This window comes from Nothobranchius furzeri, chromosome 19 (assembly GCF_043380555.1).
Source record: "Nothobranchius furzeri strain GRZ-AD chromosome 19, NfurGRZ-RIMD1, whole genome shotgun sequence".
NCBI classification, from domain to species: Eukaryota; Metazoa; Chordata; class Actinopteri; order Cyprinodontiformes; family Nothobranchiidae; genus Nothobranchius; species Nothobranchius furzeri.
Window position 1 is genome coordinate 2,326,664 of NC_091759.1, and position 16,554 is coordinate 2,343,217.

At 41.7% G+C, this 16,554-nt stretch overlaps 1 protein-coding gene across 1 annotated transcript in view; it reads right to left on the reverse strand.

The window, feature by feature from the left end:
* Positions 1 to 16,554, reverse strand: part of LOC139061593 (CUB and sushi domain-containing protein 3-like) — a 232,865-nt gene that overhangs the window by 110,744 nt on the left and 105,567 nt on the right. Inside the window, exons 11-12 of the mRNA XM_070547722.1 lie at positions 793 to 975; positions 238 to 564 (exon numbers count right to left, since the gene is read on the reverse strand). Coding sequence (XP_070403823.1) covers positions 238 to 564; positions 793 to 975 — 510 coding nt within the window. The remainder of the gene's footprint in view (positions 1 to 237; positions 565 to 792; positions 976 to 16,554) is intronic.

Genomic DNA, 16,554 nt, shown 5'->3' on the forward strand with positions numbered 1-16,554 from the left:
GATTAAATCCTTCAAATTTAACGCAGTTAAACACTTTGTTGTCACACGAGGTGCCGATTTAAGAGAAAGGCGCATCTGAGGCACTCGGAATGATCTTAATTACAGAAAAAAAACTTCTACAGTGAAATCAGGGCTTCAAATTCTGAAAAAAGTGGATTTAAATTTCAGATTTCCAGCAGAACACCTAAAAAAGGAAAGAAAACCTTCAAAAGTAAAAGAGGAATAAAGGAAGCGTACTACTGTATGTGATGTTGAACCCTCTGCCGGACATGGAGTGATCGGCCTGGAACTCCAGCCTCAGCGTGTTGGTGTTCGACGTCAGATGGGATGGACTCTCGGCTCCAGAGAATCTCCCGATGACATTGGCATCGTTTGTCTCGCCATCTTTCACAGTTAGGGAATCGTACGGCGCCTCCAGGTCGAAATCGTTAAAAGCCAAGTGGATTCTTGAGCCTGGGTCCGATTGGATAAGCCAGACACAGTTCATGTTGTTCCCGTAGCCTTCTGGGTAATCTGGAGAGAGGACGGTCCCTGAGGGAGCTGTGAAGTTGGACATGCAAGGGACTGTGGGAGGAAATCACATAAGGGGTTGGGGGGTATGCACACAGAGAGATTTCCTGTTAAATATTCATCTTCACAGCATCATCGGCCGTCATCTACCCCGAGCAAAGCAATAAACTCTGCACCGTCGCCATGGTGATGGGTCAGACTGAGCATGATCAAAGGCAATGGCGGTACAGATGGCGTTACCCACCACTTTTCATGACAATCACGTGTAAGCTGCATACTCACAAATGCATATGGGGATGTTTGCGGACCACTGGTTGTTGTCCTGGCAGGAGATGGTCTTTTCTCCGATCAGCTCAAAGCCAAACTGGCACTCGAAGCGCAGGATTCCCCCGTTGGAAAAGTTGTCTCCCTCTCGTATTCCGTAGAGCGGAGTTCCCGGGTCACCGCAACTCTCTTTGTCTATTTCTGAAAGAACACAAATTCATTGGAGGGTGTTAAAATTTCCCTTATGATGAGACTTTTGATCTGAAACTTTACGGGTTTTAGAAGAAATGGCAACTCCCCCACGGGAGTGGTGAAAAAACCCAAACATGAACACTTATTTAAAACTCTCAAAGAGAACTTAAGAGACATCGTCTTGTTCCTCTGGACTCTCCCACCTCATCCCCTCACATCCTGCATCGTTATGGTGTCAAGATCACAACGTGAAGGCGGTGATTCATGATTCCCTGGATGCTCCATTTTACATTTATTTTATATGACGTGTTGCCTGAATGCCTCCAAGAGGAGATGTGTGGAGCATGTCCCGCTGGGCAGAGACCCTGAGGGTGCCCCAAGACATTCCGAGAGATTATATCTTCAGGCAAGACTGGGAACGCCTTGGGATACCAATGGAGGAGCTGGTTGGAAACACTATGGACGGGACAGTTTGGGATTCCCTGGTATGGTGCCCCCTAACCCAGACCAGAGAAATCAAAACAAAATGAAATGCAAAACTCAAACACCTGGCTGGTTCAGCTTTTGGTGGCTTTTTAAGAGGCAGGTAAAAGTCCTGCACTAAATTCCTTTGGAAACTCTTGGAGAAAGAATCAAATTGCCTCCATATTAACAGCAACAAAATGAAAATGCAAACAGGAAACAGAAACCTGACCCAGGTTTGTGTGATTATGAACAATTCCAAGTTTTATTTGTCTTCATCCTACCATTAAAAAGCTGACATTCCACAAGCCAGTCGGAGCATCAGAGTACAGACATTTGTGCAAAATGTGGGCAGCAGAAGCGCAGGGGGTGAAGCAGGTTGTCCAGTAATCGGAGGATTGTAGGTGCGATCCTGGCTCCCAGCCGAGAATGCTGCTGTTGTGTCCTTGGGCAAGACACTTAATCCTCTTTGCCTGTGTGAATGCCTTTCGTGGCTCTAAAGAGAGGTCCTCTTAAGAGGTCCTTCACTTATACGCTGAATACATTTGCAGTGGTCTCTAGTAGGAATGAATGTCTTGTAAGTCTCTGGTTTCTGGTTTCAGCACAGAGAATTCAGCCAGAGGAGAACGTAGCTTCAGACAGCAGGATCTGGAGTCTTATTTCCTGATATTTGGAAATCTTGCCTCTGATTGGGTAACAGCAACACAACTCTACCACTGACTCTGTTTCTTTTGCAACGTTGATGTTTTAGCTCCACAAACAACAGAGGCCCGGTGGGGTGGGGGTGGGTCTGCTGTGTGGTGGAGTTGCTAACGCTAACGGTTAGCTTCTACTAGCCGAGGTGTTCTCTGCTGTTTTCTGGACACTAAACCAACAGCCTTCCTCATGGTGAGTCAAGTTTGGTGAGTTCATGAATGTTGAGTGACAGTGTGACGTAGACCTGTCAGGATTTTCAAATCCTAGAGTTTCACCGTCTGTTTTCTATCAGAAGCTAATGCAGGAAATAAAAGTAGGAGACACGATTTTCATTCACCCTGCATGAAAAACTCAGAGTGACAAATTATTCTCAAAAATAAGAAGTAAAAATTGTTTTTTCACTGCTGTTTTACAGTTAATAGTTTATATTAGTGTAATGTTTCCTGTTTGTTGTTCTTTATGACAATTTATTTCAGTTATTTAACTTAATAAACGACTGGAAACAAATTTGAGTGATTTTAGTTTATTTCGTAATTTTGATTTTAGTATTATAGTCATTTCTTAATCAGGGTATATACAGCAATCCTTAAGTAAAATTTACTACTTTTTAATACTTTTTTTTACTACCTTCAGAATTTTTTTAAAACCATCACAACACTAAATTGCAAATGTTAATCAGCGACCTATTTACACATATTTTAACATATATAACATACAAAAAGCATAGACTTAGAGACTCACTGATGTTGACAACATATTGCACATATTTATTTTACTTAGAAAATATGCCAGGCACTTCTTTTCAGCGGTTCAGACAGTTGACCACGGGGCCTGAAATGATGCAGAACGACCACTGAATATGACGTCATCATAATGTGACCGGATATGCTAAAGTAGGGCTGCTCAATTATGGCAAAAACAATAATCACGATTATTGTGACTGAAATTGAGATCTCGATTATTTAAGACGATTTTTCAATTTATGTAGATTTTTTTAATTTATTTTTATTCAGTCATAAAACTGCCCAGGGCACAATCAGGGCAAAAATAAACAAGAAACAAGATGATCACTAAAATAACTCCTGATTCCCAGGATAAAAAGACCAATATACTTATAGCTCATAGTTTATGACCCAAGGGCTATAGACCTTGGTTTAACTCATTTAAGTCTAACCAGTACAGACCAAAATACCAATATCTTGCAAATACTGACAGCAAGAATTATACAGTGGCATTTATAACAAATAAATGCAAATAAATTGATGTTCACAAAATGTTGCATAACATTTATTGAGTCGTGTCAAGGTGCTGTAGGAGAGTACACTAGCACCGTGTCCTCAGAGAGATTAGTTATTAGTTATCAGTGTGAGGAACTTATTTCTACCTTATTTATAAACTATTTATTTACAAGTCCATCAGTTAATGTAATAATTGTCCCAACCACAGCTGCACCCCCCAACCCCCAACCCGGTCTCACAGCAATCGGGGCAAGCTGCACGTGTGTTTAGCGCGCCGCACGCGCACATTTAGCCGTTTTTAGTGGCTCAGGAGCCCGCAGGTACGGTGTGTGTCACTCACTCTGGTTACTCCAACAGGGAACCGGCTCCGAGAGCCGTTTCTTTAGCGACTGACACATCACCATTCCCTTTCCTAATGTCCTGAAGAACGGTCCGGAGCGCAGGCGGAGTGTTTAGCTAACCTGCAGCAGGAAATGTCGACGACAGTTATCCAGAAAGTAGCTAAGGGTTACCAGAGATGTTTCTGAGGTGTTCGCTCGGTACTTTTAAGATTTAAAAAGTCAAGAAGGGGGTCTGAAAAGCTGTTAGAAATAGCATCAACGTCGCTAAGTTGGCAACGGAGCGCTTCATTTGTAACTCAGGGCAGCTCAAGTGGGAGGAGTAAATAATCGGCTTGTTTTATTTTTAGAATTGTTCAAAACATTTCATTCGGAATATATTTCTATGTCGATGTTCAGAATACGACACCTGATAGTCTGAAAAAAATAATACCTAATAATAATACCTAACTTGGAAAAAATAATACCTCTGAGACCAAATTTAACACTTTTAATGGCCTTAAATTTGACTATTTTTATTTATCACTTTTTAATACTTTTTAAAACCCCGCGGACACCCTGTTAATAATTGTTAGACGTTCTATTAAGAAGGGAAGCACTTTTTTCATACATATTTTTAAATAAAAAGTAACTCTGCAGTTACATTTTTGACTCATAAAAATAACTGGGAAAATGTAACCTGAAATGTAACTAATAAAGTAATTATTTACTTTTCTAGTTACATTTCCCCAGTAATTTTGACTCATAAAAATAACTGGGAAAATGTAACCTGAAATGTAACTAAGAAAGTAATTATTTACTTTTCTAGTTACATTTCCCCAGTAATTTTGACTCATAAAAATAACTGGGAAAATGTAACCTGAAATGTAACTAAGAAAGTAATTATTTACTTTTCTAGTTACATTTCCCCAGTAATTTTTATGATGTAAGTTGTCTGTGAAGGTTCAAGCTCATTAGACGATATTGTAAATTAGTTACGAATTCAGTTACTTTTATGAAGGAGTAATAAGTAACTATAACTAATTACTTTTTTAAAGTAATTTGCCCATCAATGCCATTTAAAAAAGTGTCAGCCTCCCTGCTGGACACTCAGCTTTAAGGGGTTGGGTTGGGGGTTAAACCACCACACTGCTGCAGCACAGCGCTCCCTACAGGATGGGTCTTCTCTCCAGTGTGTGATGATGTCTACTGGGACTTTAACTCATTCGCAGTGTTACGATCCAGGCCGTCTAGGGGGCCTGGGGTAACAATTGAGGACGCACGTTCTCGTGGTAAATGTAACAAAACAACATTTATTTACACAAATATAAACACAAAACACAGATTAACAAGACACATCAGCAGCAACGCAAAACAAGTAACAACTAAACTCATATTAACCAAATTAATACAAGAACCACGAAAAACCATCACATAATTTTTCTTAACCGAGTGATGTCTTAATTAAAGCAAGCGAAGGGGTAAAGTGTCCTTTACCCCTAAAAAGGCTGACGGTTAAACACAGAGAGATTTAAGCTCCCACCAGAGTTGTTTCCTAAAACATAACAAAACCAAAAGCTGCTGAGGAGACAACAGACCAGAGAGAACCTCCCTGGCCTGCTGAGGGCTGGCTGACGTTTATGCTGCTGGTCATCAGGATCAGCTGGGAGGCAATCTAGTGAGATTGGAGCCAGGTGCTGCATCTCCTCTCTCACACACACACACACACACAGGGAAAAACCCAAATGGCCCTGAGCCATAACATGCAGATAGAAGAAGAAAATAGAAAATAGCAAACAGGAATCAGAAACCTGACCTAGGTTTGTGTGATGATGACCAATTCCAAGTCTTCTTCTTTAACTCATTTGCAGATACAAACTCAACAAATGAAATTAAATCTGTAAAGAATAATTTTTCTCCACCGTGTTGGAATCTCAAACTCACCTTTCCCACCGTAGGACCACAGCAAAGCACATAGGAAGTGAACCAAAAGGCTGCTTTGCTCAATACAGGTGCTGGCCAGTAAATTAGAATATCATCAAAAGGTTGAAAATATTTCAGTAATTCCATTCAAAACGTGAAACTTGTACATTATATTCATGCAATGCACACAGACCAATGTATTTCCGATGTTTATTACGTTTAATTTTGATATTTATAGGTGACAACCAATGAAAACATCAAATCTGGTATCTCAGAAAATTAGAATATTCTAAAGGCCAATGAAAAAATGTTTGTTTCTCTAATGTTGGCCAACTGAAAAGAATGAACATGAAAAGAATGTGCATGTATAGCACTCAATACTTAGTCGGGGCTCCTTTTGCCTCAATAACTGCAGTAATGCGGCGTGGCATGGACTCGATCAGTCTGTGGCACTGCTCAGGTGTTATGAGAGCCCAGGTTGCTCTGATAGTCGTCTTCAGCTCCTCTGCATTGTTGGGTCTAGCGTAATGCATCCTCCGCTTCACAATACCCCATAGATTTTCTATGGGGTTAAGGTCAGGCGAGTTTGCTGGCCAATCAAGGACAGGGATACCATGGTCCTTGAACCAGGTGCTGGTGGTTTTGGCACTGTGTGCAGGTGCCAAGTCCTGTTGAAAGGTGAAGTCTGCATCCCCATAAAGTTGGTCAGCAGCAGGAAGCATGAAGTGCTCTAAAACTTCCTGGTAGACGGCTGCATTGACCCTGGACCTCAGGAAACAGAGTGGGCCAACACCGGCAGATGACATGGCACCCCACACCATCACTGACGGTGGAAACTTTACACTGGACCTCATGCAACGTGGATTCTGTGCTTCTCCGCTCTTTCTCCAGACTCTGGGTCCTTGATTTCCAAAGGAAATGCAGAACTTGCTTTCATCAGAAAACATAACTTTGGACCACTCAGCATCAGTCCAGTCCTTTTTGTCCTTGGCCCAGGCGAGACGCTTCTTGCGCTGTTTCATGTTCAAGAGTGGCTTGACACACGGAATGCGACACCTGAATCCCATGTCTTTCATGAGTCTCCTCGTGGTGGTTCTTGAAGCGCTGACTCCAGCTGCAGTCCACTCTTTGTGGATCTCCCCCACATTTTTGAATGGGTTTGTCGTCACAATTCTCTGCAGGGTGCGGTTATCCCTAGAGCTTGTACACTTTTTTCTACCACATTTTTTCCGTCCCTTCGCCTGTCTGTTAATGTGCTTGGACACAGAGCTCTGCGAACAGCCAGCTTCTTTAGCAATCACCTTTTGTGTCTTGCCCTCCTTGTGCAAGGTGTCAATGATTGTCTTTTGGACAGCTGTTAAGTCAGAAGTCTTCCCCATGATTGTGGTGCCTTCAAAACAAGACTGAGGGACCTTTTAAAGGCCTTTGCAGGTGTTTTGAGTAAATCAGCTGATTAGAGTGGCAGCAGGTGTCTTCTATATTCAGCCTTTTCAGAATATTCTAATTTTTTGAGATACCAAATTTGGAGTTTTCATTAGTTGTCACTTATGAATATCAAATTTAAATGTAATGAACATTGGAAATACATTGGTCTGTGTGCATTGCATGAATATAATGTACAAGTTTCACGTTTTGAATGGAATTACTGAAATATTTTCAACCTTTTGATGATATTCTAATTTACTGGCCAGCACCTGTAGACTTCTGAACTCCTCCTTTCCCTGAGCTGCAAATATTCATTACCCTTTATTTCCTCCTACAGTCTGTGTGACCATAAGTTTATACAGATACCACTTTGATGCCACATAAAGTGCCATTGTGTCGCCATGATTCTGTTTGAAATGTAGCGTGCTGGATTTCTGAAAATATAACCTTCATTTCCCGAGTCTCCTCCTCCTTTATTCTCCTGCTCTCTCATCCTGCTTTCAGCATTATTTACAGGAGTGGTCCTGAGCAAAAAGAGAAGTGTGTATTTTACTTTAGTATATGTACCCGCTGTGTGTTCGTGAGCTCGTGTTTGTGATGTATTGCATTAATTTCCATCATGACATCGTCTTTATGAGAACCCCAAACTCAGCCGGTCACGGGCTGCTCCTAACACACACTGCTTGTGTGTGAACAGACAAAAGACACACACACACGCACACACACACACACACACACACACACACACAAGGAGCGTAAGAGTAGAGGAACAGACAGTGCTGGAGGACTCCTTTGGTACAACTTCTTCTCCTGCTCTCTGTTTCAAACACACTGCTGCACATGATAGCAACACGTCTAGCATACAACCCAATCACACACCCCAAGTCAGTCTCTGACTTTGACACACACACACACACACACACACACACACACACACAGAGACACACAAATAATCCTATTGTATTTGTAACAACAAGGCTGACAGATTCTGAGAGGGGATTAGGGCCCTTAAAGAAAATGTGTGTGTGTGTGTGTGTGTGTGTGTGTGTGTGTGTGTGTGTGTGTGTGTGTGTGTGTGAGAGTGTGTGTGTGAGGTTGCAACTTCAATTTATCTACTTATAATTTTTTTGTTTGTCGTTGTGCACCGAACCCCATTCCATTCACTTCTATAATATTCCATCATGTTCACACCATATGGGAATGTAAGTCGAAACCACTGATGCGCAAACACACACACACACACACACACACACACACACACACACACACACACACACACACACACACACACACACGTGCATGTAATATAGGAAAGTAAACGCACAACCTGTCACAAAGAGAAGAAGGTATTAGATTTTTAGGAGGGATAATGAGATTGGAAGAATAAAAAATCTCAGCCGCGTTTCTTTAAAAATCGATTTTAAAGCTGCATTAGCGATTGTGATAGAATGCAGGCATCGGCTTATGTTCGATATATTTGCCTTCTTCCCTTTAATCTTCACAATGCTCCAAAAAGTAATGCATTAAAGATATTAAATTACATAGAAGAATAATCAAACAGCAACAATGGCAGAGGAAGGCAGAGAAATGGAGTGGGAAGTCCATTAGTAGCCTCAAACCGCAGAAGGAAGAGACGAAAACTTCATCCGGCATAATTATACCAGTTTCTTGAGTGTTTCACCTAAAAGGAGTGTCTCGGATTGACTTGTTCACACTGTAGATTTCAGACTGGATGCTTTGCAGAATGAAAATGATCCCATTTGTTACACTGACATTTATTCCTGCCTCCGCCGGGCCCAAAACGGGGATACTGATGAGCTTTTGACGATTGATTTGATGGGAGGTGGGTGTTGGAAGCATATCCATTTTTCTCTTCTCATCAAAATGCAACTATCTGTGCTTGTTACATAAAATGCCCCCAAAAAAGGGAAAAAAATGTTTTCACTTGAAAAATAACATCCGAATCCCCGCAACTCTGTGTAAATTGAACTTCGGGGAGCCAGATAATAACTAGGCAGCTTGCTTTGATCTGGATATCTTATGGTGCAGAAATACATCACACATCTTCTAGGGAAAAAACTCCCCTTGGACTCTGTCTTATGACCTCCTATTAGATCTATAATCCCAGCATCATTGGTGAGTTTCACGATGTTCATGTCCTCGGAAAAATTCCTGCAATCATCTGCGCAGAAAGTACAGGTGAGAGAACAGGACACTCGCCTCTTCGGGGCATTCTTTTCATTTTTCCTGTACTAAGATGTTACAGAAGCGTCTCTCCATCAGAACGTGTCAGAAACTCGACACGAACTGGGAACCAAATGAACGTGGGCGCACATCTGGCCTAAGCACACTGTACATTATCAAAGCGAGGAAGTAAACCAATTAAAACCTGCCTAAAGTCTACTTAGCAAAGGTTAAAGCAGCATTTTTCAAACATCCGCTCTGCTTAAAGTAAACACAAAGAACCTAATGAGCTCTAAACCATCTGGTGATCCCGCTCGATGAGCTTTTCAGATTATTCATTAGCAGTGAGAACGAGGTCTTGGATGTTCAGAGTGAGGACTGCATTGCTTAGTGAATCACTGTCCATTACATTTGTTTATTTATTTACATCCTCGTCCACCAAACAACCTGCACGAATATCACGTATTATTAAGTTTTAATGAAGGTAACGGTTTCATTTTCACAATGGATTTCCACTGAATAAATGGGAAATGCAGCCTTTCAATACCGCCGGCCGGACACAATATTATACGGGTCAATAATTCATGAGCAGAAAATTAAATTCCATTTCACCCGGCTGTGATTAAGCGGGCGCTGCCCTTCACAGGTTACCACCGGAGCAAACACACGTACGTACACGGGCTCCGAAGGAAGCAACGGGCTCCTTAACCTGATACGTGGGTTACTGACCAGAAAACCGAAGCACATCCGTCGTCGGGCTGTAAATGAATATTTCATGGATTCATATTTCATGCTGCCTCGGTTGCTTTGAAGCAAATGTTTGGTTCAATGTAATTAAAAAAGGCTGGACTGCAGGACTTGGATGATGCAGACCTATGCAAGATCAGATGGAGGTTTTCAATGGGAAAAGATCTCTTCGAATGTTAAAATCTTTAAAATGTAACTAAACAGCTTTGACTGGTTGTTGCTGACCGTGTAAAAATTGCTCTTTGTGACACACACAAGTGGTCACTCTGAGTCGCACACGCTTGCTGAACGTAAAAATTAGCATGTTGGAAAAAGTCAGTCTCAGAGAAAATTAGCATTCGTGACCTCTAACCCTAACCCACCCTGGAATTTGCAGCCAGGAGAGACCAGAAAACGTCTCAGCTAGAAAAAGCTAACCATTAGCATTATCAACCTCACACCTTTGGGCTTGAGCCATTTGTAGGGATGACACAACGTTCAAGAAAATATGTTTTACAGTATTCTGACTTCTGTTGATGGAGGCAGTGGAAGAGTTGCATTGTTGTCAGCCAATCAGAGGTGATACATTTTCATATCATGAATATTAATGAGCATGACTCCAAATCGCATTGTTTTCCACCAACACACTCCTTCAAAAAACTTCTACACTCAAGCAAGAGCACAAGAGCATTTTCTGGATGACTCCAGTACAGTCTACTATATTAAGCCTGTGAAGGTTCTCAGTCATCCAGTAATCCAAGGGCTTCAAATAAAGACAACTGGACTTCTTTGGTTTTGTGAAAAGTTTGTTTCTCATATAGGAAGCTTTGTCAATACAGACTGGAATATGAGAGGGCCAAGCTTATAAACTGTAGCTGTCTATTGTTGCTGAATGAGCAGAAACTACGTATGAATACCCCCTCCTCCCTACCCCCTGATGACTTATTGGAATCGTTAGCCTCTATTGTGTGGGAATCATTGCTTGTTAAGCAACAGTAGACGGCTAGAGTTAATAAGCTTGACCCTCCCATATTCCAGTCACAATTGACAAAGCTCCTGGGACGAGAAGCTAAATGTCCTCCAAAAACCAAAGAAGTTCAGATGCCTTCAACTGAACCCTCTTGGAATCTGTAATATTGGCAAAAATAAGAAGTGGTTGAAAAAGATTCTTAGATTTTAAAGCCTTTATTTTGAATCAAGGCTAAAATTGTGGATGATGTTTTATGCAAGTTCATACAATGTTTATGTCATTTAAACTTAATGTAATATAAACTAAACTACTTGGGTGAAATGACATAAAATTTAGAACAAAGCGTAATGTTGAATTTGTGTGTTTGCTCAGTGGATTTCTGCCATCTTACAGTTAGACTTTGTGCTAAAAGACATCAATAATATGGAAATTTGAGTTGTTTTTTCACCGTGTTTCATCTACTTTACTTCTTCAAACCATTTACTTCAAAGTGAGACTGCACAAACCAAGTTCTCAAACAGACTGAATCAGATGCAGCCGTCTAAGCAAATCAACAAGGAAATGCACAAGTTTAGACAAAAAAAGGTGGCAGAGGTGAAAACAAAAGAGTGACGGATTAACAAAACTGTTCAGAATAAAGACAAATAAGATACGAATGAAACGACTGATTTGTATTCAAAGAACTGATAGAAGGAGAAAAGCACTAATAAAAAAAGATGATAGATGATCGCACAGATCACGTAACCATACATTAAAACATCCACCCACACGCGTACACACTAAAGACCCTTTGAACCAGAGGTCAGCGGTATGGTAAAAATCCCCCTTGACATCTTTTCTGTCCTATAAAATCACATCACATATTAAACCATAAAAAGCACAATAAGGGCTGACATATGACTCAGATGGGATCCAGACAAAGTGAGAAAAGAAGAAAATTGAAGAGAACACCGCAGAATCCAACGACACAGGAGGATGCATTAAAGCCAGAGGTGGCTCATTACCAGAAACAAACCATCAAGCTCGCCTTTTATTTATGCTTCAAAAAACATTGATGAGGCAAACATTTACACTGTACAAATGTCTGACTAGGCTGTTCAATTAAAACTGACATATAAATAATTAAATCACATATATAGTACAGTAGAATAGTTGTAGTGGCTGCATTTGTAAAGAAATGTTGAATAGACTTCAAACTTTTTTTTCCCCCTCCACCAGCACCAAGTAGTGACATCCTGATAGCATGGCAACTAGGTGGCAGTAATAAGTTAAGATGTTTCCTAGTTATCCATCTGCAGTATTTCTCTTATCCGATGGCACCATCTAATGGCTGACAAGCATATCACACAAAAAGGCTATTGCTCTGTTTAAGATGGCGACTTCACGTTTCTGTTTACAAACGTGCTTCTGTAGCCTCCAAACAGCTAAAACACACTGGAAACAGTGGAACCTGATACGTCTCTCTCAACTGTGTAGAGGATTTTGAAGATGTCTGGATATTCGTGGTTTTGGTGTCGGGATTCCTGCTGTTTGGCCAGAGCGGTTACCTGGCTTACCGGAAAATTAACGAGCTTTCGAGGAATATTGGCTCAATCCCGGAGCTCAGGGATGGAATGCATCGCACTGTGAATGCACAAACTCATTTAATTGTCGAGATGAGTCGTAAGCTCAGAACTTTGGCTGAGATTCAGGCTCTGACCCAGAAGGTGGATTCCAGACCGGAACTGAATACCTCGCTCTAACCCCCAAATTCCACTACCTCCGCTCCGCTCCGCCCCCGCCTTCCGCAGCCGCTCGCTTCCGAACTAAATTTTTCTTGGTACCCGCTCTACAACGGCTCCGCTCCGGTGCGGACACCTGAGGTGGGCAAACAAGCATGCGCGGGATTTTCGAGATCTTGCGATACAGTCCGAGCAATAAACGCGGAAGTTAGATCCAAACACCCGTTGTGTGGGAGAAGCATCAACATGAACTGTTTTATCTGCCCATCATTTGTGTTGAGAGATCAGCAGTGTTTGGATCAACAAAGTGTGACTACTTTGATAGTGGAAACTGTATTTATGGCTTACTTTTGTGCATTTAAACTTCAGCCGCCATTGATAGTTGTTAAAAGTTGTTAAACCTGTTCATATGAAACAAAAAACGCCTTTTGTTTATCGATTTATTGTGAAAAACGGAAGTTGTGCTTGCTCCTTTTCCTGTTGGGCGGTTGTGATTTCTGTCCATTTACTGCGGAGGTGCTCCGGCGTCCGGCGAAAATAGGATCGATTCTATTTTTGCCGGAACAGAGGTCGGCGCACTGCCGGAGCACGGCCGCAGTAGTGGAATTGCTCTAATTGACTACAACGGGACCGATTTTGCTCCGGCGTTCGTGTCGGAGCGGAGCGGAGGTAGTGGAATTTGGGGGTAAGCTATTGCTCTCAAACTGGCTTCAGTGGTTCTTGAGTCAAAACCTTTAGCAGCTTCACAGTGGTCAGCACTCTGTAGCCCTCGGCTGACCAGGAACTACAATTCATAGTTTTGTGGTTCCAGAATGTGCACTAGGGAGGGCTCTTTACCTGCAGAAGATGTTTACTCTACCAGCATCTAATATTAAGGCTAGCGGTTGCTTTTTAGTTTGCTGACAATCAATAAAAAGAACAAGAAAAAAAATAAAGAAGATGTTTCTGTGTTGGCATCATGGCGGAGCCTTGAAGTAAAAGAGAGTAGTGTGTTCAGAGGTGAGGCAAAGAGCTAACACCAGAGTGAACATCGACACGGCCTACGCTAGTTGGAGGGAGCTAAAGGAGGCTATGAAATCGCTGACTGAGGGTGACCTGGCTTTGTTGCTACTAGGGATGAGCCAGATACTCATTTCAGACGAGTATCCAGTAAGAATAAAGCATTTTTGACGAATACGAGCGCAAAAGGAGTAAAACTCGTAAATATCTGTAATTGTGCTGAAGGAAAATCCTCATTGGGTAACAGACTGTCTTCACGCTCTGTGATTGGCCAGTCACATAGAGCGCCCGCCCCTCCCTACACACAAAACTCTGCAGCCGGGAGCTCAGTCCGGCCCATGCATCCACGCACACACACACAGTGCGTTTACATGCCGCCAGTAACCCTTTTAAAACCCAAATATTCACAATAACCCGGTTCCGCACGGCCATATAAACACCGCCAAAAACCCGGATATGCTCATAACCGGGTTTTTAAAAACCCAGTTACTACACCTGGGGTAACCCTTTTCTAACCCGAATGTTTGGTCATGTAAATGAATGTCGGGATATCCCCATCAAAGTGTGTGTTCTGCGCATGATCTGTTTGCAAGGAATCTTGGTCTTTTGAGTAGCGAGACGTCTTGTATGCGCCAGAACACCAGAAGTAAACAACACGTTGGGAGCAACATGGCGAGTCGCGGCACAGCACCACACTTTTGGAGTGACGAGGAAACCTCTGTCTTCATCGGTCTGGTGAAAAGTATGAACATTATGTCTTTTGTTGACGGTCGAAAGTACAGAGACAGCGAAATATACAAGAAGGTAACCGAAAAGTTACGGATACCGGAACAAGAAGAACCGGAAACGACGCATATTGCGTCTTGATGTAGTCCATACGTCCTGACGCTACCCCAACGTCCGTATTTAAATCGGGTTATGCAAGTTAGGGGTAACTCTTTCTATTTATGCTTGTAAACGGGTTATCAACTCAGAAACCCGAATACCGACCTTAACCCGATCATAACCCGGATATTGGCTGCATGTAAACGTAGTCACAGACATTAACAGATCTCTCTGTGCTTGCTTCACTGTTGCTCACGTTTCTTCAGTGCTCCCTAGGTTTTCTTCAGCTCGCCTCTTTTTCGGTTTAATGTTTTAAAGTCGATTTTTTTCGTAACGTACGTGGTGCATTTGACAAGACAGAGCTGAAAACGGCTCGTGCTGCATCAGTCACTGCCTCTGCTCCGGTTGTGTGGATATTTACTTTGGGCTTAGTTAGCATAATTTGGCTCATGATAGCATTAGCTTGTTAATGCTACCTTGTTAGGTTGTGGGAGGGTTGTTTACAACAGCAATTCCACTTTCAACCAGTAGGAGAGAGAAGTTGGGAAACTTATTTAGAGTTGCTTTAAGTCCAAAGATTCCATTTTACGGATGAATGAATGTGAATTTTAAATGAACAGAAGGCGATCATGATAGAAATACTTAGCCTTTCTTTTAGTAGATAAAAAACTTTTGTTTAATTTCTCATTTGCGATGTGATCACTTCAGCCTGATATTTGTGTGTTTTGTACTCCATCAAATCTTGTAATCAGCTTTACTGTTGGCATAAAGTATAGTATCTTTATTAGGTGGGCTGTTAAAACAAATTCACTGATTTCATTAGTATTTTTGTTTGATCGTGAAAGTTTGAATTTTCACTGTAAACATGTCCCATACTGTCCCTCATCCAGAAGTAACACCAGTAGGCAGGAATTTCTTTTCCAAGCTTTGTTTGAACCTGCGTCACATGCAGCACAATCAGGCATCCATCTCAACTCTTTCATTCCCTTCTTCTTCTCTCCTACCGATGCTTTCCTCTCCCACACTGCCCCCTAGTGGTAGACACAACAGGTTGCTGTGCCACAATTTGTAAGTTTTGCATCTGATCACAAAAAAAAGCAGTGAAAATCTGCAAAAATCTGCACTAACATTTTTTTCAGGCATAATTTGTATGGGGGAATATTAAATAATCCAACATTCCCTCAAACGTGCTTTTTAAACACCACTCATGCACACTACGCTAACTGCTTGATCTTTGGTTGCACATGTAATAATAATAAAGTATCCATATTATCCCGTTTGAACCCGTCTTGACTGATAGCTCCTATATCTTGTTGCACAGCCCTCCCGTCTGGCATTTCTAAAGATTCATCACACACTGCTGTCTCCCTGGCAGTCCAATCAATCTGAGGTGTCTTTAATGGCCACATCCCTTGTCAAAACAATGCTTCAGTGAATCGTGGGTGAGCGAGGGCAAACAGGCACCTGTGTCTGTTTCAAACAGCCGGAATTATCTACTACTCCAGAGTAAAGCTGCAGCTCTTTTTCTTTCCACCCCATCCTCGAGGAGTTGATTCCTGCAACAATCCAAATGGCAGCTGTTGCCTTTAAATTATAGAAAGCAGCAGGGAAGATTTAAATCCCCACCCTGTTGCAGCACTTAAAACCTCAAAAGTAGGATGAGGTGGCGATGATGGAATACTGGTGGAGGTCCTGTGGGATCAAAACTCAGATCACCAAAAAAAATAAAAAACAGATGAAGGATGGAGATAGCTGCTGGTCACATACCTCCTCAATCTCTATACGCCTTTATCTTTTTTTGTTTTTTTACTTAGAATATGAGTGGTGGAGTTAATAATGCATACCATTCTGTGGTGGATTTTTATTGAGAACGTATTATCTAAAAGCGTGCGTGGAACCAGAAAACTCAGCACCCGTATATCTGCCTTCTGTCTGTTTTATAAAGGTGGTCATTCAAATTTAATGCTAACATTTATTCACATTATTGAACAGACAAAACCCCTCCACTTACCTGATACTGGGCTATCTTTGTATTGCTTTGAAGAGCTTCACATTGAAATGTACAATACTTTTCTTTCTTACACCCTTAGAAAATTAATCAA